This window comes from Eulemur rufifrons, chromosome 15 (assembly GCF_041146395.1).
Source record: "Eulemur rufifrons isolate Redbay chromosome 15, OSU_ERuf_1, whole genome shotgun sequence".
In the NCBI taxonomy this organism is placed as follows: domain Eukaryota; kingdom Metazoa; phylum Chordata; class Mammalia; order Primates; family Lemuridae; genus Eulemur; species Eulemur rufifrons.
The window spans coordinates 68089195-68114993 of NC_090997.1; the positions used below are offsets into that span (position 1 = coordinate 68089195).

At 34.8% G+C, this 25799-nt stretch overlaps 2 protein-coding genes across 4 annotated transcripts in view; one reads left to right on the forward strand and one right to left on the reverse strand.

The window, feature by feature from the left end:
* Window positions 1-25799, forward strand: part of NT5DC1 (5'-nucleotidase domain containing 1) — a 116348-nt gene that overhangs the window by 13919 nt on the left and 76630 nt on the right. Inside the window, exons 5-6 of the mRNA XM_069487690.1 lie at window positions 1507-1586; window positions 3393-3477. Of these exons, the coding sequence (XP_069343791.1) occupies window positions 1507-1586; window positions 3393-3477 (165 nt within the window). The remainder of the gene's footprint in view (window positions 1-1506; window positions 1587-3392; window positions 3478-25799) is intronic.
* COL10A1 (collagen type X alpha 1 chain) overlaps window positions 4428-25799 on the reverse strand; it is a 77023-nt gene continuing 55651 nt past the window's right edge. For 2 of the 3 annotated variants that reach the window (XM_069487689.1, XM_069487687.1), the window contains exons 2-3: window positions 12073-12223; window positions 4428-7474 (exon numbers count right to left, since the gene is read on the reverse strand). In XM_069487689.1, the coding sequence (XP_069343790.1) occupies window positions 5586-7474; window positions 12073-12208 (2025 nt within the window). In that variant the 5' untranslated portion in view covers window positions 12209-12223 and the 3' untranslated portion in view covers window positions 4428-5585. Of the gene's footprint in view, window positions 7475-12072; window positions 12224-12742; window positions 12823-25799 lie in introns of those variants that run through there. The other variant, XM_069487686.1, reaches the window with a different exon arrangement.

Genomic DNA, 25799 nt, shown 5'->3' on the forward strand with positions numbered 1-25799 from the left:
CAGACATGCACATTGGGTATCGTCTCTCTTTTCTTCCAGATCACTTGTTATTCACACTAACAAAGCCACCCTAACCATTCTTAGGAATGAAAAACAGTCTGAGATGTTCCCCCAAGAATTTAAGCTATGAAAGAATGAAAAACAGGAAGACCGTGAAAACCAAAATATTTTTAACTTAGAGAAAGGGCACAAACTGGCACAGCTATATTTTGAATTAACTTTGACTTTATTTTTCAGACATTTTAAATAAATTGATAGGACAAGGCAAGAGGTACTAAATGATATTCAGAGAGATAGACCCCTGGCTTCTGCATACATTTTTCTCCTAATTTACTTCTGATACTCCTTCATTCCAAAGTAATCCATTTGATTATTGGATAATTCATTCATTTGGTCAACAAAAGTTTATTGAGTGCTTACAATATGCTGGACACTATGCCTAGTGGACCCTTAAAGAACAAGACAGATATATTCCATAACCTCAGACCCACAGCTTATAAATGAGAGGAAGGGGGACTCAAATCAGGCAATTAATATGCTCAAGAGTAGTTACGACCATTTGAAAAGTACTTTCTTATTATTAAACTAAAATCTGGCTCACCCTATCAGTTCTGTTTGATTCTTCTTTGTACCAAGAGTTAGTCTAGGGGACTCTGTGAGGTTGGGTTCCCCCAAAAGTGGAGTGGTTACTCTTGATCCCAGTAGGCAGGAGTGAGGGAGTGAGAGGGAGAGACATAGTAGGAAGGAAGGAGCAGTGGGTGCTGGATTCTACTGAGGCTTCTGTGAAGAAATACAGAGACCTCCCAGAGTTGTCAATCCAGGGAGCAGGAGGCTGGGATCGTTTACTGGCTCCTGACCTGTTAGTTGAGGTCATTCTACCCCAAGGTTATACGGAATAAATCAAATCTGTCTATTCTGTGAGATCCTGGAATGTACCTGTCCTGTACTCTTGCGTTTTTCTAAGATAAGCACACCATGTCCTCCCATGGCATGGTTTTTATTCCTCTCATTACCCCATTGTTCTCATATTGTACTGAAATTTATCTCAAGTGGCATAGAAATTGGATGTGGTACTTTAGGTGGGGCCAACCAGCACGTTATGAAAAGGCACTATTGTGCGGAGCACATCATGGTGCTCCAGGGTTAGGTTATTTCATTGTTTTGAAATTCAGTGACTTTGATAACAAATTTTGGCTCTTTCATATTCCATGTTATAGGTGGGGTATATTCTGGTTTTAGTTTTTATTTTTTAAAGACAACTCAGATATTTTTGAATAAAATGCTTAACTTACAGATATCATATTTTAACTAAATTTCTTGTTATAATAATATGCTCAAAGCTTTAAACCTTCCTTAAAAGATGATGTGCCATTTTGAATTGAAATGAAGGCTTCTTCAGATAATTAAACCGAAATCTAGTGTCTTTTCAGCCATGTTTCTGTGTCTTTCGTGTACATGAGGCATTGTTTGTTCCAAGTTTAAAATTACTATTTTGTTCTTTTTTAGGAAAGTACTATTTTTATGATAACTATTTTGACCTGCCAGGAGCTCTTCTATGTGCCAGGGTGGTGGACTTACTAACAAAGGTGAGTAAGGACTCATTTTTTAAAAACTATGGCAGGTACTTAGTCATAAATCATAGGAATTATATATAACTTTCAAGTTGAGATTTTAGTTTCTTCTTTGTGGTTTCAGAGGTGACTGGGAAGGAAAAACATGGTGACTTTGGTCAAAATATTTTTGGAAAATTAAATAGCAGTGACCATTTTTTTCCCCAGGGAAAATAAACCTATTCTCCAGCAGGGGGTGTATAAGTCTAGAAAAAGAAAATACATACCAGAACTTGAATCTGGAAAAACTATTTTCTTTAGCAGAACAAATAAATAGTTTAACTAGCAGAATAAAAAAAGGTAAAGGTAATTAAGAAAATTCTATACATCTGTAAGTATTCTAAATAACAGAAAAACAGAAAAATAAGATGAAACTTTTAAATTCATTATTTTGAGCATAGTTTAATGTATATAGATTTTTCCTTTGTACTGTGTACCAAGATTAAATACGTCTCTGGTTAATTAGTTTATACTTAAAACTTAAGACCTATGAACATAAATGGGTTTACATGTCACAATCACTTTCCTTTTTGCATATGTTGTCTTTTAAAATCACTATTATCATGTTTATAGTAGGGTACGGGTAATGGTTTATTTTTGAATCAGAATTATTTTCATGTGTTTGTGAAAAGTTTCTGGGGTGCAGGAATTTTGGTATGTTTGTAGAAGTCTTTATTAACACAAGATGGAGTCAGTTTCTTATTTTTTAGTTACTACAAGCAAAATATATCAGTCTTTACATATTTCATAGTTTGTATAATTAGGTACAAATATCTAGTAATCTGTCTTTAGTTAGATAGAAGGACACTGGTTAATGTCCAAGGAAGCAAATGGTTATAAGGTTTTGTGTTTTAATGTAATGTTTATTTGCTTTCTGGTTAAAAAAATGTTAATAAAAATGATTTACAATTTATATTTGCAGCCTCATTCATCTCACCTGTAAAGACTTGCTGCTTTTTAAGATTGAAATTCAGATTAAGTGTACACTGAATTCTAAAGTGATAGCTTTTGGGGCTTTATGACTTCAGGCTCCTTAGCCCCATTGATGCCCTAGTATGTTAAATAACACATTCTGACATTCCAGAAATTATATAACATTGTAAGTTTACCTATGTATTCAAAATATTCTATAATTCTTAGACTTTGAGTGGAAATTTTTATTTGATTTTGTCTATATGAGCTATATTAATATTTATTGATATCTGTGTGTGTATATATTTAGGAGAATGAGAACTTTATTAATCTATTATTTTTTTTAAATCACATTTAGGAAAATGAGAACTTTATTTATTATGTTTTCTAAAACATAAATTCCTATCTTAGAATATCGTAATACAGATGCTTCCTTACTTATGGTGGGGTTACCTCCCAATAAACCCACTGTAAGTTAAAAACATCTTTAAGTTGGAAATGCATTTAATATACCTAACCCACCAAATATCATAGATTAGCCTAGCCTTCCTTAAATGTGCTGAGAACACTCACACATTAGCCTATAGTTGGGCAAAATCATCTAACACAAAGTCTTATTATAAAGTATTGAATAGCTCATGTAATTTATTGAATCCTGTGCTGAAAATGAAAAACAGAATGGTTATATGTATACTCAAAGTATGGTTTCTACTGAATCTATCGCTTTCACACCATCATAAAGTCAAAATATCTCAAGTGAACCATTTTAAGTTGGGGACCATCTGTATTGTAATTGTTTGCTAGCATTTTTAACTATGTTTAAAAACAGAATTATTACATTTATTACATTTAGAATTTTTTTTTTTTCAGCACAACAATGGTCAAAAAACATTTGATTTTTGGAAGGACATAATTGCTGGTATACAACACAATTACAAAACGTCAGCTTTTAAGGGTGAGTAACGGCAAGAGAGGCTTCCTAATAGATGTTTTTGAAACACTGTGTGTCTAGTGAATTAGTTGGAAGTTACCTCTTTTGCCATGTTTCTTAGGATTTAATTTGATCTTAAATATTGTTATAAGGTTGGTTCTGCTTACATTTTAAGAGGTCCTTTTCTGCATGTCTGTTTCATGGCCATAATTGCCGTTACTCCAAGTTGTGCTGTTAAACTGCCTTTTAGAAAAATGTTTGCCAATAGGGTTGTTCTGTAGGCTCCCCCAAAATTGAAGTGCCAGCTTTGCTGTTTCCTGGCTTGGGCATGAAGTGTTGGTGACACTTGTAACCATTAGTGTAGTTAGTTGTAGACAGGTGGGCAAAGTGCCTGCTGGAGGAAATTTCATTCTTGTTGCTTAAGGAACAGGACTGGTTGACCCAGAATGGGGGCAGAGAGAGCACCAGCCTTGAGCCTAGGGTTTTACCTTTTCATTCACAGCTTTTCTTGGGCTACACAAAGTTGCTTCTAAGGAATAAACAGATGCCTGAGTGACTTGAACCAGATCATGCTGATTCAACTAATGGGCTGATGGATACTCAAGAGCAGTATTTTTTAGCTTGGAAAAATATTGCCTTTTGATTGAAATAAAAATGACTTGACTTCCTTTTAATGTAATTCAAGCCGTCAAAATAATTCTAAATATTATGACTAAAAACATGTCAAGATAATAAATAGTAACTGCAGGATATTTGTTCAAAGTACATATTTCTCTGCCACCTGCTTCTTTCCTGCCCAGAAGAAAATCACTGCTTTGGGATGATTGTCTCACTTTTCTGTTTCTAGTCAGCAGCTCTTGACCCTGGCTCATAGGTCACATGTGGCTTCATGGGTCCCTTTTCACAGTCTACACTGAGTGCTTGAGTGTGTGGGAATGCCCATCCCCATTGGAAGGACAGATCCATGACAACTATAAAAGCCACCCAACACTTTGTTTTTTTACTCTTTTATTATCTTTGTAAAATAAAAAGCCTTAAAAGAATGGTTGAAAACAGCAAATTGCGGCTTTCAAATAAATCCAGCATAAAAATCTATTGATGTTATTTTATTGCATTGTAAATAAGGAGTAGTAAAACATTTCATGCTTTAATAAGTGAGGCACAGCTTAAAAGTTTTAAACAGCAACATAAAAATACAGTACAGAGCATAAATAAATAATATCTTTTCACCTCTAGTCAAAGTTTGAAACCCTTGATGTTAGTTATAATTTCACTGAAGTGGGAGGCACAAGGTACATATGCTAATGTTCTATAAACCCACAAAATCATATCACATAAGATTCAATAAGGAATTAAAGAAATCAAATTAATCACACTTGTGTTAAATAAATAAGAATAGGTCAGACACTTGATTCCAAGATGTGCTGGGTATATAGAAAGCTTCTCTGCAATGACAGAAAAGTTTAGAAAGATTCATTGACTAAAGCACCTTGCATTTCAGATTAACTTCAACATAATATTTTGATTTTTAATGAGAGCTTTAAAAAGTATATATGCACCTATATATTTGAATAGATCTTGATGAAAGGGACCATATAGGCCTCTGAACAATGTACCATCAGAAATATCTCAGGGTACACAGTGTCTTTTAAATTTGAATATTCAAGTATTTAAGTTCTATAAAGTTATATACTTCCTCCTGAATGTTTCCTGGAAGTTCTCGTATCGATTGTTAGAAACAGCCTTATTTTACAAGGAAATCCTGAGTTTCTGAAAGCAAATTTAATATAATTTAGAGCCTTATTTCTGTTTTTTTGTGGTAGTTTTGTATTTTTTTAACTTAGCAAGACTTCTGTGGTAAAATTTTTAATTATTAAAGGAGTTCACAGAATACTTTAAAGGGCCTTAGGATTGCTGACTCACAATTCAAAGGGTCTTCATGTGTTTACTCTTGCTGCTCACTTTTCAAGGGGAGGGAAATTGTTGATCTCATAGCTCAAATCTGTATTTTGGAAAACAAAAATTACTCACATTCCCTTCAGCCTACCTCCGCGTGCATTTTGTGGGGTGGGATGGAGTTGGGGAAATGCCTTTCCAAGCAGAAGATCTAGATTAGCTCAGTGGGCATGTGCTCACATGGGAGCCACTAAGAATCCTGAGAAAGAGGAGTAGACGTACTCAGAGGAGTACAGGCCGTTCAACTCCGCATTGGGCAGCTGGAGCCACACCTGGTCATTTTCTGTGAGATCGATTATGGCGCTTCCTGAAGCCTGATCTAGGTAGCCTTTGGAATATTCATCATAGGTGTACATTATGGGGGTGCCGTTCTTATACAGGCCTACCCAAGCATGAGTGCTTTTCACATGCACGTGGTAGGAGAAATAGTATATTCCTGGTATCCTACAGGTAAAGATTCCAGTTCTTGGGTCATAATGCTGTTGCCCGTTATACAAAATCTTATCAAATGGGATGGGAGTACCTACTGCTGGGTAAGCTTTGGAGAGAGTAACAGTAAAAGCAGACACAGGCATTCCTGTTACTCCCTGATTGGCACTAGTAAGAGGCATCCCAGAAAGACTCTGCCTTTGGCCTGCCTTTATAAAGCCCTCGGGCGTGGCTGCTTGACCTGGTGGGCCTGGGGGCCCTGGGGGCCCTGGCAGGCCAGGCTCTCCAGTGTGGCCTCTTGGCCCTGGAGGCCCTGGTGGCCCAGTGGGTCCATTGAGGCCCTTAGTTGCTATGCCAGCTGGGCCAGGTGGACCTGGATTTCCTGGATCTCCTTTAGCTCCAGGGAATCCTGGAATGCCTGGTGGTCCAATGGGGCCTCTGGTACCTGGTATTCCAGGGGTGCCTCTTGGACCAGCCTCACCATTGTGTCCAGGCACTCCCTTAGCTCCTGCTGGGCCCATAGGGCCTGGGACACCAGGAGGTCCTCCAACTCCAGGGTCACCTTTTGAGCCTGGTAACCCTGGGTTGCCCTTAGGGCCATGGAGACCTGGTTCTCCTGGGTACCCTGGTTTTCCATCCAACCCAGGGGAGCCCCTTTCTCCCTTAGCTCCAGGGTATCCTGCAGGCCCAACCGGCCCTGTCTCGCCTTTAGGGCCTGGGAAACCGTGGTTGCCCGGGATGCCCTTTGGTCCCTGGGGTCCCATATTTCCAGGGGGTCCAGTCAGACCTGGCTCCCCAGGATGACCTGCTGGCCCTTGTTCCCCTTTAGCACCTGGAGCCCCTGGAAGGCCGGCAGGTCCTCTTTGCCCCTTCAGGCCTGGCAAGCCTGGTTTCCCAAAGCCAGGAGCCCCTGGGGGCCCAGCTATTCCTGGAGCCCCAGGGAGACCTTTTGTTCCTGGAATCCCTGGCTGGCCTGGGGCTCCAGGAGCTCCTGGCTTTCCAATGCATTCTGGTCCTCGTTCCCCAGGAGGACCTCGGGGACCTGGTAGGCCAGTTGGTCCCCTTTCTCCTGGAATACCCCGATCACCTTTGATACCTGGCTGTCCTGGAAACCCATTTTCACCTCTTTTTCCTACTCCAGGAGGACCAGGTGGTCCCATGGAACCCTGAGGGCCTGGAAGGCCCCTCTCACCTGGGCGGCCAGGAGCACCATACCCCGTTTCCCCTTTCTGTCCGTTCACACCAGGGACTCCTGGTGCACCCTTTTCTCCAGGATAGCCCCTGGGGCCCTGGGCTCCTGTAGGTCCCTGTTGTCCAGGTTTTCCTGACACAGAAAGTCCAGCTGGGCCAGGGATTCCAGGTGGTCCTGGTGGGCCCCGTGGTCCTGGTAAGCCAGCTGGTCCAATATCTCCTTTTGGTCCATATGGTCCTCTCTCCCCTGGTTTTCCTGGGAGTCCTGGCAAACCTGGCTTCCCAATGGCCGATGGTCCTGGTGGTCCTGGCAAACCTGGCTCTCCTTGGAGTCCAGGACTTCCATAGCCTGGTTTTCCTGGTGGTCCAGAAGGACCTGGGAGGCCTCGAGGTCCAGCAGGGCCCGGTGGACCAGGAATACCTTGCTCTTTTCTTACTGGTATACCTAAAATACACACCCAATACACCCACCCAGAGAGGAGGATAGTTAGTAACGTTAAAGATAATCATTGCTTCTCAAAATGTGTATTGAATTGGGACAGGACATTGCAGTGTCATTCAGTCCTTTGTAGGCAGACCAGTCTGAAATGGTTTTAGATGATATATTTTATATGGTTTTAAAAAACACTGTTAGAGAAGATGGTTTCAGAAAACCATGGCTATCATAATAGTTTCATCACATCTTAATGATCCATGAAAATCAGCAGGGATTTGAAGAATTCCTCTAGAATAAGAGTACAGTGGAGGTAAATCTATCATATTTGTTTTGGGAAAATTATCTACCTACAAAGAAAAGAAAAGAAAAGAAAAGAAAAGAAAAGAAAAGAAAAGAAAAGCTATTTAACAGGACATGCAGAAAAGACAAGTGCAGAATAAGTGAAAAAGTTCAAGAACTATAACAATTTTCCCTCACAAAGCTATCCTATCAGACATAAATGAGAAATGGAATTACTTCTAGTTCACATCTACCATGGCCCTGCTGAAAATAGTTTAGATTTAGGTTGATTTTCTTTTTATCTTTTTTTTTTTTTTTTTTTACCTGAGAGTGCATGTGTGTATGTGTTTCAAGTTTAAGTCAATATACTGGCTGGGCACGGTGGCTCACGCCTGTAATCCTAGCACTCTGGGAGGCCGAGGCTGGTGGATTGTTTGAGCTCTGGAGTTCGAGACCAGCCTGAGCAAGAGCAAGACCCCATCTCTACTAAAAATAGAAGCAAATTAGCTGGACAACTAAAAAATATATAGAAAAAATTAGCCAGGCATGGTGGCACATGCCTGTAGTCCCAGCTACTCGAGAGGCTGAGGCAGGATTGCTTGAGCCCAGGAATTTGAGGTTGCTATGAGCTAAGCTGACGCCACGGCACTCTAGCCCGGGCAACAGAGTGAGACTCTGTCTCAAAAAAAAAAAAAAAGAAAGAAAAAGTCAATATACTCTCCGTTAGTGACTTAAACTTGAAACAAAGAAAGTATATTGACTTGAACTTGAAACAAAGAATTAGAGAGTTAGATATAATGAGTGAGGTACATAAAATAGTATTAAAATAATTATCTAAATACAAATAAATATTGTTTGATTTCATAGAGCTTTGAGTTCGTTTGACTCAATATACTGAACTTAAACACAAAAATCACATATTTAGTGCCTGTGATGTGAAAAATGCTATTGGGCCACAGGTGTGGAGAAAGCACAGAATGTTTCCTGTAAGGGCTTCAGTCACAAATAGTAAAACAAGTGTGCACATGATAAGTGCTCTAAGAGGTGTCCAAGGGCTGCTTTGGTCATTCAAAGGTGGGACATACCAGGCATTGTGAGCATCGTAATATACTATTAGGGAAGCATTATCAGGTCAGTCTTTTGGCAATAATCATGATAAGCATCTATCTACATGAGAAAAATCATTATTTTTCAGAGAAATTATTTAATAGCAAAGATGATAATAAAATTACTTGCTTTTTAAATCTACTTGCAGAATTTTGATATAAATTATTTTCTGCTTAATAAATTTCAGAAACAGTAGAATGCCTGCTTAAAAATGGGTCATAGTAATGTAGATTTAGTAGATGTCACAGTAGTTGAATAGTTTAGCCAAAACCCTGAAAGTGACTTATAGCTATGACTTTTAAGCCAAATCTTTTTTTTTTGTTAGAAAAAAAAATGATTAATATACTTAAACTGTAACTAAATCTGTAATGGTTTAAAAAATCACATTGAAGACTAAAGGGGAATTTATAGTAAATGAATTGAAATGAATTGTAAATTGCCTTTGAAAACTTATTTTTATGGGTATAGTTCCCTTTATTAGTTGTTGGTACACAAATGTATTAAAATAAAAAATCTCTCATTTAATTGCCTGGCACACAACAAGTAGTCAGCTAACAGTATTTGCTAGTATTATTCCCTTAGGTAAAGATGTTCCTGAGATTTGAAAAACATTTGGTGTATATAAAATACAGAGCAAATCATTAAAATACGTATGCTGAAATGGGGAAACAATTGTTTTAGATTTCGGTATCTTTATATTTTATACTAATTAGAGTTATATTTCAATTTGTAAACATTTAAGTACATAGAGCTTTCCCATGGATTTTCAAAAAATGACATTAGGCAAAAGACTATGAGAAAAATTAATTTTTAAAAAAGATTTCCGTATAAACACATATCTTATTGATTGACTTTAGTGTACATACATGATATATCTATATGTATGAATGGATGTAGATACATTGCAAATAGCATATATAAGTCATTTCTTAATGGTTTGGAATAACATAGCATATTTTTTAAAATGCAAACCATGTTAGACTGAGGTTTGCTTCAAAATCTGATTATAAGAATCATGTTCATACTAAAACTAATCGTCTTAGTATGACTGGAAATCTGTTTTACTCTTAAAGAGGAAAAACAAGTCAATGAAAACAACTGCACTGGGTGCCCTTTGAGGCTAGCACTCCAATGTCAGGGTGATCCTTGTAGCTTGGAATGTTGTACTAATGGGTCCTTAACCTCTCGGTACAAGAATTTAACTTCTGTTTGAATCCTTGGGGGACAGCCCCAGTTTATAGCTTGCCATCTGAAAAAAATTTCATTTGTTCAACATTAAGGGGACACCATCCTCAAGGAAAAATGAATACTGACTATTAAGTTTTTTAAATGGCACAAGCTGAAATAGTGGTTGGATGTGTCAGAGTGTGGCACCTGTGTCTACTCACTAGCTGTGGAATCCTCTGCAGCATAGTTTAGTGTGTTTTGGCTGAATTCTCTTTCAGTCTGTGTTGAGCAGATATGCCTAGGAATTACAGAGGAACTCTTCGAATTTCTGTTATCAACTCAATGTTTTGCTTGTATTACCTGTGGGCTTTTGTGTTTGTTACAGTGCATTCATGCCTGCCAGTAGATGATAATGTAGTTGAATTTCTACCTTGCATTATCAAAAAGAGACCAAGGTTAATAGTTAAAATATAGCTTCATTTGTTAACAAGATATTTTCATTTGTTCTGTAAAAATAGCCAAGATGATACAGTATATTAAAGAGGGAAGATAGAAATATTTTTAACCTTATAAATGTGGTGCATTTTATTTTTAATTCAAGACTTTTGATTATGATCTTGGTAAGGTATAAAAAAGTCTGAATTTATAGTCATAGAGATTATTGAATCCAGTGCTGCTTAGTATAACATTACAAATTGCACTTATTGCCTTCAAGTAAAGTAGCATGTTTCTTTGTCTTTTACTTTTTTCTTTCCTAGTTTTTATTTCTATTGTGAGACATTTAAGAGTATCTGTTGTACACCTATGCATTTGTTTTTAAATATTCATCTACCTTTTGTGAAATATTTTAAATGTCATCTTTCTTCTTAAAATGACAATCTTACAAGTTTCCTGTGCTTGAAATGGTTTTTCTCAAAAGCATAGTATTTAAAGTTTATGACAAATATCCTTAGCTTTATTTACATGATAAAATATATAGCTAAAATGAAAAATATTATGGAAAGGAAATTTGAAGCCTACAATCAATTTGTATTGTTTAGTAGATGTTTTATAGGCAGTTTGTGTCAGATGGCACTAAATGGAATTAGTGAGTATGAGGCCTAGACCTTGCCCTCCTTTGAGAATCTCTTGGTACTTCGTATATAAAAGGTATTATCTCAATACCCTTCAAAGTAACCAAGAAAGCTGGGCAGATGAGGAATAGATTCAAGGAGAAAGTTAAAACTTACCTAAGGCTACACCAGTAGAGCAGTAGTAGTAGAAGTAGAATTACAAGTAATAGAAGTAGTAGTATCATTAGTACTAGTAATAGCAACACTTAAGGTACTTTACAGGTGTTAACCGATTTAATCTTCAGTATAGCCCCTTGAGATAGCTGATCCTTATTTTACAAATAGGGAAAATAAGGCACAGAGAGGATAAATAATTTCCCCAGAGGTCACACACATAACGGTATGTGGCAGTTAAGTCCGTGCATTTTACCCCTAAATGATATTAAAAATGTGTAAGTAATTATGAGAATTGCTGCTTCATTACCCTATTAAATTTATTTAGGGGGGCATCAGGTTTTATTTGATAAGACTCAGTTTTGTGTATATTTATGGGCTAGTTGAATGGGTTTAAAAAGTAACTATTTAAGCATTTAGATATATAAACCTGCTACTCTCTTTATACTATTGGCAGTTATTTTTAATTTATAATTTGTAAGCTTGATTAATTTTGATTGGATTAATATTTCTGGATTATGTGTAGTTATTCGTGTAAAAACATCATTTAAAGAAAAAGATCTCTACACATAAAAGTTCTTAATATTCTTCAAGTATATCTTTACTATACTTTCAGGTATATACTTTCTGCTGTACTTACTGTGCAAGGGATTTAATGTTCTTGACTGGACCTACTTTTTTCACAAATCACTTTGTTGTAACAATTTGAGCTAATTGAGGAGTTGGAAAATAATTGATGATGTTAAAAGCATTTTGTTAAAGAGATCATTATGATTATAGAAAGCATCTACCAACTGGTTAATAGAGCAAAGTATACATTTAGTTTACCTTTACTGTTCATTGTGTGGGGAATGAAGAACTGTGCCTTGATGTTGGGTAGTGGTCCTTTCATGCCTGTAAATGTAGCAAAGGACTGAACCAAGTTCAAGGACATTAGCAGCAAAAAGGCTATTTTGGGCAGCATATTCTCTGATGGATTCTGAAAAACAGAAAAGAATAATTTTATACAGCTTTGTTATAGACCTGTTTTATTCTAATTTTACACAGATGAATTCTTTATACAGTTGTCTACTTTTTCACCTTATCCTATATATTTTAAATATATTCCATAAATTAATGAGAAATAATTTTTATTTTTGTCAATATGTCTTATTTTTGGAAGCCACATTCAAGTAATCAAGTAAAAACAAAGTGATTTACAAAAAAAGAAACACATTATTATTGTATGTCTCTATTAAATAATTCAGGCTCTTTGACATAGCCTGAAATATCCAATAGTTTCAAAATACACTAAAATTCAGATTAGGGCAAGGTTGTACAATATGGTTTTATTAGGACTATGTTATATAGACTGATACAAATAAAACTTTCTGAGTGTATTTTAGTAGAAAGCAATTTTTTAAAATCACAAAGCAAACCCAATAGTTAATTTATTGAAGCTTGTTTCCAAGCAAGCTAACATGGATGTCCACCAGCGAGCATCAATTCACAGACTTGCCTGAGTGCTGGGCGTTCCTGGAGATGGTGTCTTGGCAGCTTTCTGAGGCCTCCACTGGTCAGGTGAGCAGTGCAGAAGGTGCCTCTCCAGAGCTGCCCTGTGGTATTTATACTGTTTTTCCTTTGCTGCATGAGGTTACCCTGAGTTTAAGCTCCTCCCCTTAGAGGTGACAAGCACTAATTATGATGGAAAGTTCTATTGGGCAGGCACACAAGATCAGGTCGGGTTCTCTTTTTCCTTGTTTTCTTATTGAAAAATAACCTCTTTGTCTTAAATATATATTAATAGTTTCAACCATGTACCACATTTTTCTGTGATTTTATTTTAAGTATTATTACTCCACTGTTTAGGCTGGTTCATGATGGGATGATCATACCCCATTTTTATTTTTGAAAAACACATTCTTGTGTTCATTTGGTTGAAAATATGTGGTAGTACATAAAAGTAGGTGAAGAATTCTCTTGGGGCAGGGGGTTTAGATTTAAACCATCATCTAAATTCTTCAGTTATTACATAAAGCCATCAGTGTATCCATTAATGTTTCTAAATTTTTATGAAAATAACTTATCCCAATTCTTAATTATTTTTAGTCTTGAGAGAAAGAAGCAAAATGGTGAAAATTTGTTTGCATTTCAGGATTTTAGTGTAAGCCCTCAGAAGTTAATAAGAGAAACTTAAAGTATGATGGCATATTAAATATTTAAAATTTTTGGACATTAAATATTTTAAAAATTTCAGATAGAGGCAGGCCATCTGCAAATTTGATAGTATAGTCAGCAATATAATTACCCTAAAGGATTTAGACTCTTTATTCACAACACTATATACTGTGTTCAGTAAATGGCTGAAGATTTTCTTGCTTAAATTTGGATTTTATTTTAGAGTTGCAGTAGAGTTTGCAACAGCCCCTTAACTTGATAATCTCATATTATGTTTATTTACATAAGGTTTCTGTGTAAATTTCAGGAGAAAAAAAAATTTTCAAACTGCTTTCAGCTTTTTAAAATATCATTGGCTTACCTTGCAATTTCCTTTAGGGATCTTGAATTATCCCACTTAGAAATATTTTTCCCCAAAGGTGGAAGTAAATATTAATGTTAATTTCAGTAGTTAGGTTCTCTTTAACAATGTTAGGAGACTTTTGAAATCAGTTCTCAAGATCCTAAAAAATCTAATAAAGGCAGGAAGTTGAAAGCTCAAATTTTGTATCTAATTTCCTCATTTCAAATCTAAATCGAATTGACTATACAGGTGAACTGGGTGAGAATAAGAATTCCATTCACAAGCATAGATACATCATTTTTGTATCTCCAGTAGTAGTATAAAGTAGTATAGATTCAGTATTGATCAATAGTTGAATATTTGGTGAATGAAATAAAGGTTTGTCCTCTTTCTTTTCCCTTTCCCCTCTGAATAGGCAATTTTCTGTGTGTATATAACAAGCCTTATATAGCCCCTTGTAGAAACGTAAATGGATAACTCATCTCACCTGCCCTTTTTCTCCTTCCACTTTTAAGCCTTTTGTTGATTGCCATATTGAAAAAAATCTACATTGTCATATGTCTCTGTATAATACTCATAGATGCACATAAAAATATGGCTTTTATATCAGTTCAAATTAACAGGATAATTGGAAAGTTTGTATTGCAATCATTCTTTCATCATTTGGAAATTATATGTTGAAGAGCTTTTGTATTTATAATATGTACTCTACTATATCTGTAAGAGACCACAAAAGATAAGTAAGAGAAAACAGCTGCCTTCTATTTGCTTACGGTTCATTTGGACAAGATTTTGAAAAAGTAGGTGAGGTGATGACATTATGTATGCTCTTGAATACTAGTTGAAGAATTTGTTTTGAAAGGAATTATTAGAAATATATATTTTAGTATTTACATATGTTTATAATTGAGACTGATACCCTGTTGGTTATTGTTCATGAGAACATTCAGAAGATTAATTCTAAGCTCTTTGTACCTAACACTAATGCACCTGTGTAGAACATTTGTTCATCTGTGGCTACTCCAATAATTTTCAGAGTTTTTTCTGTTTTTTCATCAACACAATGAAATGTTTGGACGAGGTGGTTTGTAAACTCTTCCCAGCTTTAAAATTAGATTATTCTCCTGCTTGAGGTATTCTGCTGCTCCCTGTGGTCAGTTGGTAGACTTGGCTTCATTTAGTACTTACTAGAACCGAAAAACAAAAATCCATACCAGGTGGTTGCATGCCACCTTTTTGGGATGTGTAAATATATGTGAGTATTTGTCATTCTGTATTCCCCTTTAGCTTTGGAAAATGTGGTGTCTTTATTGGATAAACCTTGGATGCTCAGCCCTTTTTGCAAATAGTGTACTTATTTCAGCACAAGGAATCTGAACTACTGTTTGCTTTGTTAGTCACATAAGAAGCACTGTCTTGTCCAAGACAGATTGTAGAATCAGAATATTTGCTAGCCACACCCCACCCCAATTTGTGTGTTTAAAACTTTTTATTCTGGGTGTTTACTTGTAGCTGTTTGAAGTGACTAGTCTGTGACTTTATGATGGAAACCCATTCCACTTAAAACAGAGAGCCATGCTCTTTAAACCCAGTAACCTGAGTGATTTTTTTAATATCAAATATTAATGATGTTTTTTTACAAATCTAGCAATTAACTGCTATTAAGCTTGCCTATTCATTTATATATACCTGGTCATCATTAATTCACCAAAAATTTCTTGAATACTTTTTAAGTGTCAGGCATTGAGATTAATATTGGTGAATCATGCATATTCCTTACCTTTAAGGTGTTTACACAGTGGTTCTCAGCCTCTTTCCCCAACTCCTGCAGTACTGAGGGATATGATACAATTCCTTCAATCTTTGGGGTTCATTAAGATAGTGGTAGTTCAGAGACTAAATTTTGATAAAGCTCCTCAGGTGATCATGATGGACTCCTAAGTTTGAATGTATAGTGTGATATCAGTGTTCTATTATCAGCTTGCTAATACTAGCTACATAATATTTTGTTGTTTGTGTTCAAATGGTTTTCAGACTTTATCATAGGAAATTATAGTCTTATATAAAAGCAAGGAGAATAGTTACAATGAATGTCTATGTACCTATCACCCCATTTAAACTAATCTCAATTTACTGTCACTCAATCTTAATTTCATTTACCACCACCCCAAATTTTGAAGCAAATCTCATATATTGTAACAATTCATTGGTGAATATTTCCACATATTTCTCCAGAAGATAATCCTTTTTCTTTACAATAATATCTTCATCATATTTTAAAAATTTAACCATTTCTTAATATCAAATGTTTTAGTCTACATTTACATTTCCCCAGTTATCTATATGTGTGACACACACATATATATACACATACAAACATATACATAGATGCACATATATAATATACATGTAAACACACATATATTTTTTATTGATTGGTTTGAGAAAGAATTATATTTGAAATCCACCTAACCTTAGACCATATTTACTCTCAGTATTGACACAACAAAATTCTTGTGCGTTTTAATGCACACTATGTGCTTCAGTATAACAATATTGAACTGCTTTTAAAATGCATTTGACTTACACTGTTGATAAGTTTATCAGAATTTTAAAAAAACATTTCATATGACAATGAAGGGCACTACCAGCTTTTAGAATGTGTTAATTTTATTTTATAGCACTTTACAAGCTAGTTTGTCAATTGAAAAGTATTTATGTGGGTCATGTTATGAGTTGTGGTTCTGTAGATATTTCTTGTCATGGGGGGAAAGAGGGAAATAGCAATTTAACTTTGTTTTGCTTTAAAGGCATTATAAATATTAAGCCATCTTCTTCAAAGTGAGGGCCATTTGTATAATAGTTATCTGTCTTTGAGACCTAATATAGCACTTGAGTTTTCTGTCAGTCATTTTTTAAATAACATTCCATGATTATTACTCTAGTTAGATCTGATTCAACTTTGTCTTCAGATTGGACTTGTATTTATTGTCTTCTCTGTGTCAGGTGTTTTACTTTTCTCATTTGATCCACAAGAACCTTATATGATAGATATTCACTCTTATTTTGTATGTAAGGAAACTGAAGCTCAAGCGGTTAAGGAATTGCACAGGTTTATAAAGCCAGTAGGTGGCAGAGCAGCGAGGAGAATGCAGCCATCTTTGGACACCAGGTTCAAAGGCTACATTGGCATTTTCCACAAGAACATGCTCTCAGGTATTTTTAAGTATTCCTCTTTTGTTTAATTTCCTCTAATTGTTACCTAATGCCATCAGCTTATGCTCATGTTCCATCGCTTATAAACTGTAGCTGAAATGCTGATGTAGCAGTTATGTATCACTTAGTTATATTTTCTCAAGGTAGGAGCAACTCCTTTGCTCTTCTGGCCACATCAGACCTATCTCCCTTTTCAGCCTTACAATGCTGCTTTCCACAGTTTTCAAGAACAAGGACTATTTTTTTCAATACTTAAAATTAGGAAAACTTTGATACATATATAGGATAAGTTTTTGTACTAAAGGCAAAGAATATTAATACAATGAACACGTGTTTATCTGCTACCCAGCTAAAGAAACCTACATTACCATTATTTTTGAAGCCCCTATGATACTTCCCTGACTGCATTCCCTGTGTTTCCCATAAGGGTAACTGTGCTGACTTCTGAGTCTGTTATTGTTATTCCTTCTGTCTTTGTGGAAAGTACACCTACCACTCCATCTCCCACCCCTAAAAACACACATGTATTAATACATATCCCACAACTTCTTTTTGCATGTTTTTAAACTCTGTATTTAAAAGGAATTATACTGTATGTGTGTGCATCTGTAACATGGTTTTTTGATACAACATTATGTTTTTGAGATTTATCCATACTGACGTGTGTGGTGATGGTTTATTCATTTTTCACTGCTCTATAGTTTCCCATAGTACAAGTTTATCAGAATTTATCTGCTGATGGATATTTAGCTTATTTCTATTTGCTGTTAAAAATAATGCTGCTTTGAACATTTGTGTACACATTTTCCTGGCTACGTGCAAAAGAATCTTTCTAGGGAGTATACCTACAAGTGGAATATTGAGTATATATATTTTTCTGCTTTACTGGCTAATTCCAAATTGTTTGCTAAACCCATTTTATATTTTTAACAGCAGGATATAAGGGATATAACCACTTGGTATCATCTAAATTTCAAGGTTTGCCAATCAGTAGTTGTGAAATGCTATCTCATTAGATTTTTGTTTATATTCTTGATTCTAATGAGGATGAACATATTTTCATGTTTATTGATCATTTGAGTTTACTCTTCTCTCAAATGCCTGTTTATACCTTTGCGCATTTTTTAGCAGGTTTTCTTTTTTGTTGTTGTTGATTTTTTAGCATTCCTTATATATTTTGGACATTGATTTTTATTAGTTATATGTGTTACAGGTATTTTCTTTCAGTTTTTGACTTGTCTTTCACTCTCTTTATGGCATCTTATGTGTTATCTGCAGCTATCATCTAGCCAAGAAAGATTCTTTTTTTAACAATAACTCATTGGGACCCAATAAATTATTTGTTATTCTTTTCCCAACTTTCTAGTGGGGCTCCACATCATTGTATATTCTAGGAAAGATCTGGCACCTCTGTGAAAGATAGTAGAGAATGTTTCACTAAGTTTTTCTTTTTGATGGCCTTCCTTTTTCTAATAGTGATAGGTAATCATTCTTTTTATGTAATTTACAATTCTAGGCTTACTTGCAAAGGTTCTACATAAATCATTAACAGAAGTTTACATCAACATTTGAATTCAAAAAAAGTTATTTTTCTTCATATATAATAAATAGTGCCATGTTTTCTTTTTTGGAGTTTCCAAAAGGAAAATGTTTCCAATTGAGGATTATGGTCAGCATTTAATTACAGTTTCTTATACAGGGTCTTAAGGGTTCGTTATTTCTCATTTTCATTTAAAAACTGATTTGTAGTACATGATACAAATGGAATTGATGTTAGGATCTTATTTCACATTACTTTGATATTTACAAAACTTTTTTGTAGGAACTGGATGTCCTTTCTAAAATAATAAACTAATATTAGTGCGGCTCACAGGTGTTCCATTTTATTTTTCATAATTTGACCAATTTTAGTAATTTAATTGTAAAAGACAAGAATACCACAAAATCTGTTTTATTAAACTCTGTTTTTGCTTTTTTAAAAAAAAACTTAAACAAATGTTGTAACTTGGCATATTCTTAGAAAAAAGTAGTAGACGTTACGTTGAGTTGGGGGAAAAAATTTTAATAACGTAAAAACCAAAACAATCTAATTTGAAAGCAGCTCTTGCTTAGTTGCAGGTTTTGTATTTTATATTTATTTTATATATTATCAATGCCAGTTCTACTCTGAAACTCATTTTTCACTCTTAAAACATGTTAAATGAATTTCTAACTTTGGATAATTTTGTTAAAATTTGTTAGAATCTGAAAACAAACATGTACAGGAAAATGAGATACTTAGTTTATAGTGTGCGATGAAAACTGATTTTTGTGCTTACAGTCAGAATTGTCTTTAGAGACCCTGGCATCTTGATAGAATGATAACTTAAAAGAGATTCATGGTACTGGCTCAGAGGTAAGCAGGAAGGAATCAGTGAAATAAATTCATAGCAGGTACAATGCACACACTATATGGGTGATGGACACACTTATAACTTTGACCCAAACTGTACAAAAGCAATTTATGTAACCAAAACGTTGGTACCCCTGTAATATTCTGAAATTTAAAAAAATTCATAGTGTTCTTCCAACTTTGAAAAGTATAATTTGGCACTGCTTTTCTTGTTTCTCTTCACTGCTTGTAAACTGCTTCAGACTGCTGAAGATGCATGCTTCTGTTTTTTGTCAGTTCTGAAAGATATTTTCTTGTTCTAAAAGCCTTTGTGCCATATATCCTAGTTTCTTCACATATTTGTCAGTCTGAATACAGGAAAATCAAGCAAATTCCTCCCGAAATCTGGATTAATTTAGAACATTGTTTCATGGTGCGAAAATTTGGTGTCTAAAAACATAGATATTATGGTTTATACTTTATATACATCATGGTTTACATCATATACTTTATATACATATGGTATATACTTGGAAAAAGACTATGATTCTGTCATAAGCATTTTGCTATTGCTATGAGATTCCTGGAGACAGGATTTTGTTATTTAGAATATTATTTAGAAGTAATATCAAAATGTATGTTAAATTTGCCCTGGAATAGATAATAATTGAAGGGATTTTAACGAACATGCATAACATTAAAAGAGATAGTACGACATTTTCCCATCTTTTTATTTTAAGTTTTTTTGTTCAGAATGAATCAGTTTTACTACTTACAGTATTTTTTTTTCTGTGAAAATTTTCAACAAGTTACACTATCCTTGTTAGCCATAGCTAAGAAATGAAAGTATGCCATTTTTAATTGCTATTAAGTCAGCATTTTGCTGTGCCACATATTTAGGTGTTTGATATATTAATATAATTTTTTAAAGACAAGTGATCATTTTATGGATAAGCCTAGGAAATAAATCATTCATTCAACAAAATTAACTATAGTAATTCATTTCATATAATCAAGTCAAGAAAGATTATTACTGTGTCATTAATTGCAATATTGCTGAATTTATGGTAGCATTTGGTTGTAATGTGCTTTCTCTATTAGATTTTAATCTATAACAAGTAGTAAGATATTTGTAACCCATTATGAAAGTGCAAATGTGAATGGAATGTCTTAAACCTTTTTATAACTTGAGAAAAAACTTAGAGAGATTAGGAGCTTTTTCATTATGTTTTTTCACACTCATTGCCAAATAAATATAGTCATTTTTATTTTTATAATGAGGCTATCTAGAGCTCAGTTTTTAGTAGTATCGTCCACTAAATTCATAGTTATATATAATTCGTATATTTGGATTTCCTGGGGGTTTATGTAATTGGAATCCTTTTTATAACAAAGTATGAAAACGAGCATATTCTTGTTACAACATTAAAATGTAAGCTTAAAGGAGAACACCAACCTCCATTCACGTATACTAAGCTGCTAAATATATTTATTGAACTGCTTTTCCTGGTTTCCTATATTACTTTAAATATAATATAAGACTCTATGTTTAGAACTCAAATATTTGGATGTATTTAAATTAACCTTGACTTCTAATAAGCTAGTAAATAGACTCTTAGAGTTTATTTGTAATCCACATCAGACTTTGGGGCAACTGTTTCTTAAACTTCACACCAGTAATATAATCCTTCAGGGCACTGGGTGTGATAGCAGGAAGTAAACCAGGAGTGGTGAGCCAATGGTATGTATCCCTGACGACTTTGCGGTAGTTCACCATATCCCAGCCACAAATATGCATGATAGGAGAATGAGAGCTCTATTTGGCACGTAGTACAAAAAGAGACTTTTTCAAATGAGGGATCTTAGGCTGATGGTATTGACTGTTTTCTGTACAACTTTTTCGAAAGTACTGGATTTGTTTTAAAATGTGCTAGTTGCTAACAGTGAAGAAATGATCTGAGGGAAAAGGATTCAGCTGGAGTATGAACTTGAGATAGTCTCAGGGTGAATGGACATATCAGTCATAGATTTGATTCTTACATCAGATTGACACATGAGAAATGGAATGCCTTTTAAATCTAAGACTTGAGCAAAGTTATGGGACATAAAAGCTTCCTTTGAGTTTCTGTCTTGAAGCCTTATAATGTATTGAAATATTCTTTAAACTCCTCACTCTGCCAAGAGTTATGTTACAGAGGACAGCCATTACCTGCTTACTATTAAATGTTTCCAAGTGAATTTGTTTAGAAAGATGAAATATGAAGTGAATGGGCAACAAAATATTTGGCTTATCAACATAATGGTATTTAGAGTAGCCAACACCTGCCAAGAGTTTTGCATTTTCCAATTATTTTAATTTGATATGCAATCTATTTTACTATTTTCGCAGAGCACAGTGCCAGGCAGAAGTTTTCCCTTACTTATTTCTAGAGAGTAGCAATAAGAAAGAGGATGCTCTCCTCCTTCAGTCACAGTTAACATGTGCATAGTTACCAGCCACATGTCCTGCAGCCTGCCTTGCCCATTATGGTTACGATTAGTACTGATTAGAAAAAGATGTTCATATTTGTGCAGTGGGTGTGTTGGGCAGAATTTGAGGCAGGGAGAATCCCTGGAGTATGATAAAGGAATATAATCTGAGATTTGAAACCAATATATGAGTAAAAGGGAATCAAACAAATAAAAAGCTATCCAGGCTTCAGGAAAACATTGGCTGTGTACTTTTTTGAGTAGGTGGCATCAATCTGTGATTTTAGATAGCTTGCTGAATGGACTTGATCATACTTTGACTTCTCAAGTTCAGACGAAAGGAACAAAGAGTAATTTCTCAGAAGCTACATGACACAAGAAAATAATTGGAGCTGCTTCACTCAAAATGGGGGAAAGAAATCCCTTTGGGTTAAAGCTAGGTAAATTCTTAGCTGGCCGGTTGGAAACTTTCCTTTTAACAAAAGAAAGTGTGTGCCAAGGGGGAGGAGGGAATTAAATGAATTATGTGGTTAAATGAATTAAATGAGAATTAAGTCTAGGAGAAATATTTACTTTATCTGAATCTTATAGTTTCCTCTAGTTATGATACAACATAACTTATGTTTCTTAAACTTCAGTATACTATAAATTCTTGTTGATCTATGTTGTTTAAGAATTGTGGTATTCAAACTGAATAGAAGGTCTGGAAGTAGACCCAAAAGGACTGGGAAATTCAGTATATGATAAAGGTAGCATTTCAAATTAGTCGACAGATTATTCAAAAAGTGGTGTTTGACCCATGGATAGGCATCTGAAAAAATAAAGTTGTACCCTACCTCACACTTAATACCAAATTAAATTCTACAGAAATCAAATATCTAAGCATTAAAAAAGAAATATCAGTAGAAAATATGAGGGAAGACATATATTTGTTGTTTTTAATCCTGAAGTCAGCCTTTTGAATTGTGATCTCAGACTCAAAACCACGAAAGATAAGATGTATGAATCTGACAACATTAAAAAACATTCTGTATATAAAAAGAAGTACAAGTAAAATTAACAATAAATGACAAGCTGGAAGAAAAATTTTCAACTCATGTAATCATCTTAACATAAAACAACTTTCTTTAAAAAGTATTCAAAACAAAAAACCCAATGAATAATGAATGGACAAAGGATGACCACAGTTCAAAGAAAAGGAAATACACTTAGCTTTAAACCTATGCAAAGATCTACAATTTCATTTGTAATAAAAAATTATAAATAGAAACTATTGCAAGAAGTGTAAGTTAATGTGAACTTTAAAATTTTTCAGTGCACATGCCCTTTGCCCAAGAATTCTATCTCTAAGAATTTATCCTACAGATATAGTTGCATATGTGCAGATGATGTATATAGAGTTATTACACCATTGTAATAGCAGAAGGAAACTGTCCAAATATTCATTAATAGGAACTAGCTACATTTTTGTACATCTGTACAATGGAACATTAAGTTGTCATTAAAAAGATGGAGGTACCTTATTATGGACCATGAAAAGACCTCCAGAATATATTTAGTTGAAAAACAAGTACATACATATGGAAGTAACATTCATTGGGTGTCAGGCATGTGGGAGGGAAGCGGAGGGGATAGGTAAATTCACACCTAAGGGATGCAGTGCGTGCTGTCTGGGAGATGGCATGCTTATAACTCTGACTCGGGCTGTGCAAAGGCAATTTATATAACCAAAGTGTTTGTACCCCTGTAATATTCTGAAATTTAAAAAAAAAGAAAATGATAATTAAAATGAGGGGTGTGGGTGTTTCACAGATGTCCTACTGTACAAAGTTAAACATTAAACTTTAGCAAAGAATATAACTTTAGGAAATGTTTCACCAAACACTGGCCTAGACTGGGGTAAAATCTCACTCTGAAAATCATTTTCATTTCCATGAAGTTAATGTGGTCCAAGAATAAATGTCCATGAATTGACAAAAACAAAAAAAAAGAAAGAAAAACAAGTACATAGGAAAGATTATAAATAGATTATATGACATACAGCACTTGTGTAAAGTACATACACATAGTTGATGTATGTGTAATACAGAATATGTAATATACCTGAGTAAGGATAGACAAGAAACTAGTAAGAGTGTTTGTCTTTTGGGATGGGAATTGGGTAGATTGGGGCAGGGGTAGAAGGGAGACTGACTTTTCATTGTATGCCAGTCTTTACCTTTTGAATGTTATATACAAACATATCTATTCAAAAAAATATCATGTTATTTTAAATCCTTATAAAAAGACAAAAAGCAAAAGAGAAAATAATGTAGCATTTGTTTTCATTGCAATTTATCATAGTTGCCGTCCGAAGATTGCCTACTTTTTGGAGTATTTGAATACAGTGATAGACAACTATAATCCAAATTATATTTAATATATATTTTTTGCTAGTACTACTCAATCTTGCATTGTCTTAGGACCATTATTGTGAATATTGATTTCATAGTACTCTCAAAACGTGGACATGTTGGTTAATGGAAGTATGAATATGATAAAAGTGTATTATGTAATTTTTCAGAACATCAATTTTTTTGTTAAGAAATGACTAACAGTTTCATGGCTCATATAACAAAGTCATTAATCACTAAAATGGTTTTTTAAGAAATATTCTAAAAAGCTTCTGCACAGTGAAACAAACAATCAACAGAGTAAATAGACAACTGACAGAATGGGAAAAAAATTGTTCACAAATTATATGTCTGACAAAGGTCTAATATCCAAGATCTCTAAAGAACTCAAACAAATTGGCAAGAATAAAACAAATAATCCCATTAAAAATGGGCAAACAATATGAACATTTCTCAAAAGAAGATATACAAATAGCCAACAAACATATAAAAAAATGTTCAGCATCATTAATCACCAGGGAAATGCAAATTAAAACCACAGTAAGATACCACCCTACCCCAGTCAGAATGGTAATTATTAAAAAGTCAAAAAACAATAGATGTTGGCATGGATGAAATGAAAAGGGAAGGACTGTTTATATACTGTTGGTGGGAATGTAAATTAGTACAACCTCTATGGAAAACAGTGTGGAGATTCCTCAAAGAGCTAAAAGTAGATCTATCATTTGATCCAGCAGTCCCACTACTGGGGATCTACCCAAAGGAAGAGAAGTCATTATATCAAGAAGACACCTGCACATGAATGTTTATTGTAGCACAATTCACAATTGCAAGGATGTGGAATAAACCTAAGTGCCCATCAATTCATGAGTGGATAAAGAAAATGTGGTATATATACACACCATGGAATACCACTCAGCCATAAAAAATAATGAAATAATGTCTTTTGCAACAATTTGGATGGAACTGGAGGCCATTATCCTTGGCTAAGTTACGGGTGTGCATGGTCATACAAATTGTCATAATTGACATGAGAGACTCAGAAGGGAAAGGTTGGGAAGAGGGGAAGGGATGAAAACCTACCTATCAGGTGCAGTAAACACTATTCGGGTGACAGGTATATTGTTATTTTTTTATTATTATTATTTTTTATTTCAGAATATTACAGGGGTACAAATGTTTAGGTTACATATATTGCCTTTGCCCCTCCCGAGTCAGAGCTTCAAGTATGCCCATCCCCCAGACGGTGTGCACCACACCCACTAGGTGTGAATATACCCATCCCTCTCACCTGCCCAACACTCGATGAATGTTACTGCTATATGTACACTTAAGTGTTGGTCAGTTAAGTCAGTTAATACCAATTTGATGGTGAGTACATATGGTGCTTGTTTTTCTATGCTTGTGATACTTCACTTAGTAGAATGGGCTCCAGCTCTATCCAGGAAAATAAAAGAGGTGCTATATCACCATTGTTTTTTGCAGCTGAGTAGTACTCCATGGCATACATATACCACATTTTAATAATCCACTCGTGTATTGATGGACACTTCGGTTGTTTCTACATCAGTGGGTGATAGGTATATTAAAAGCCCAACACCACCAC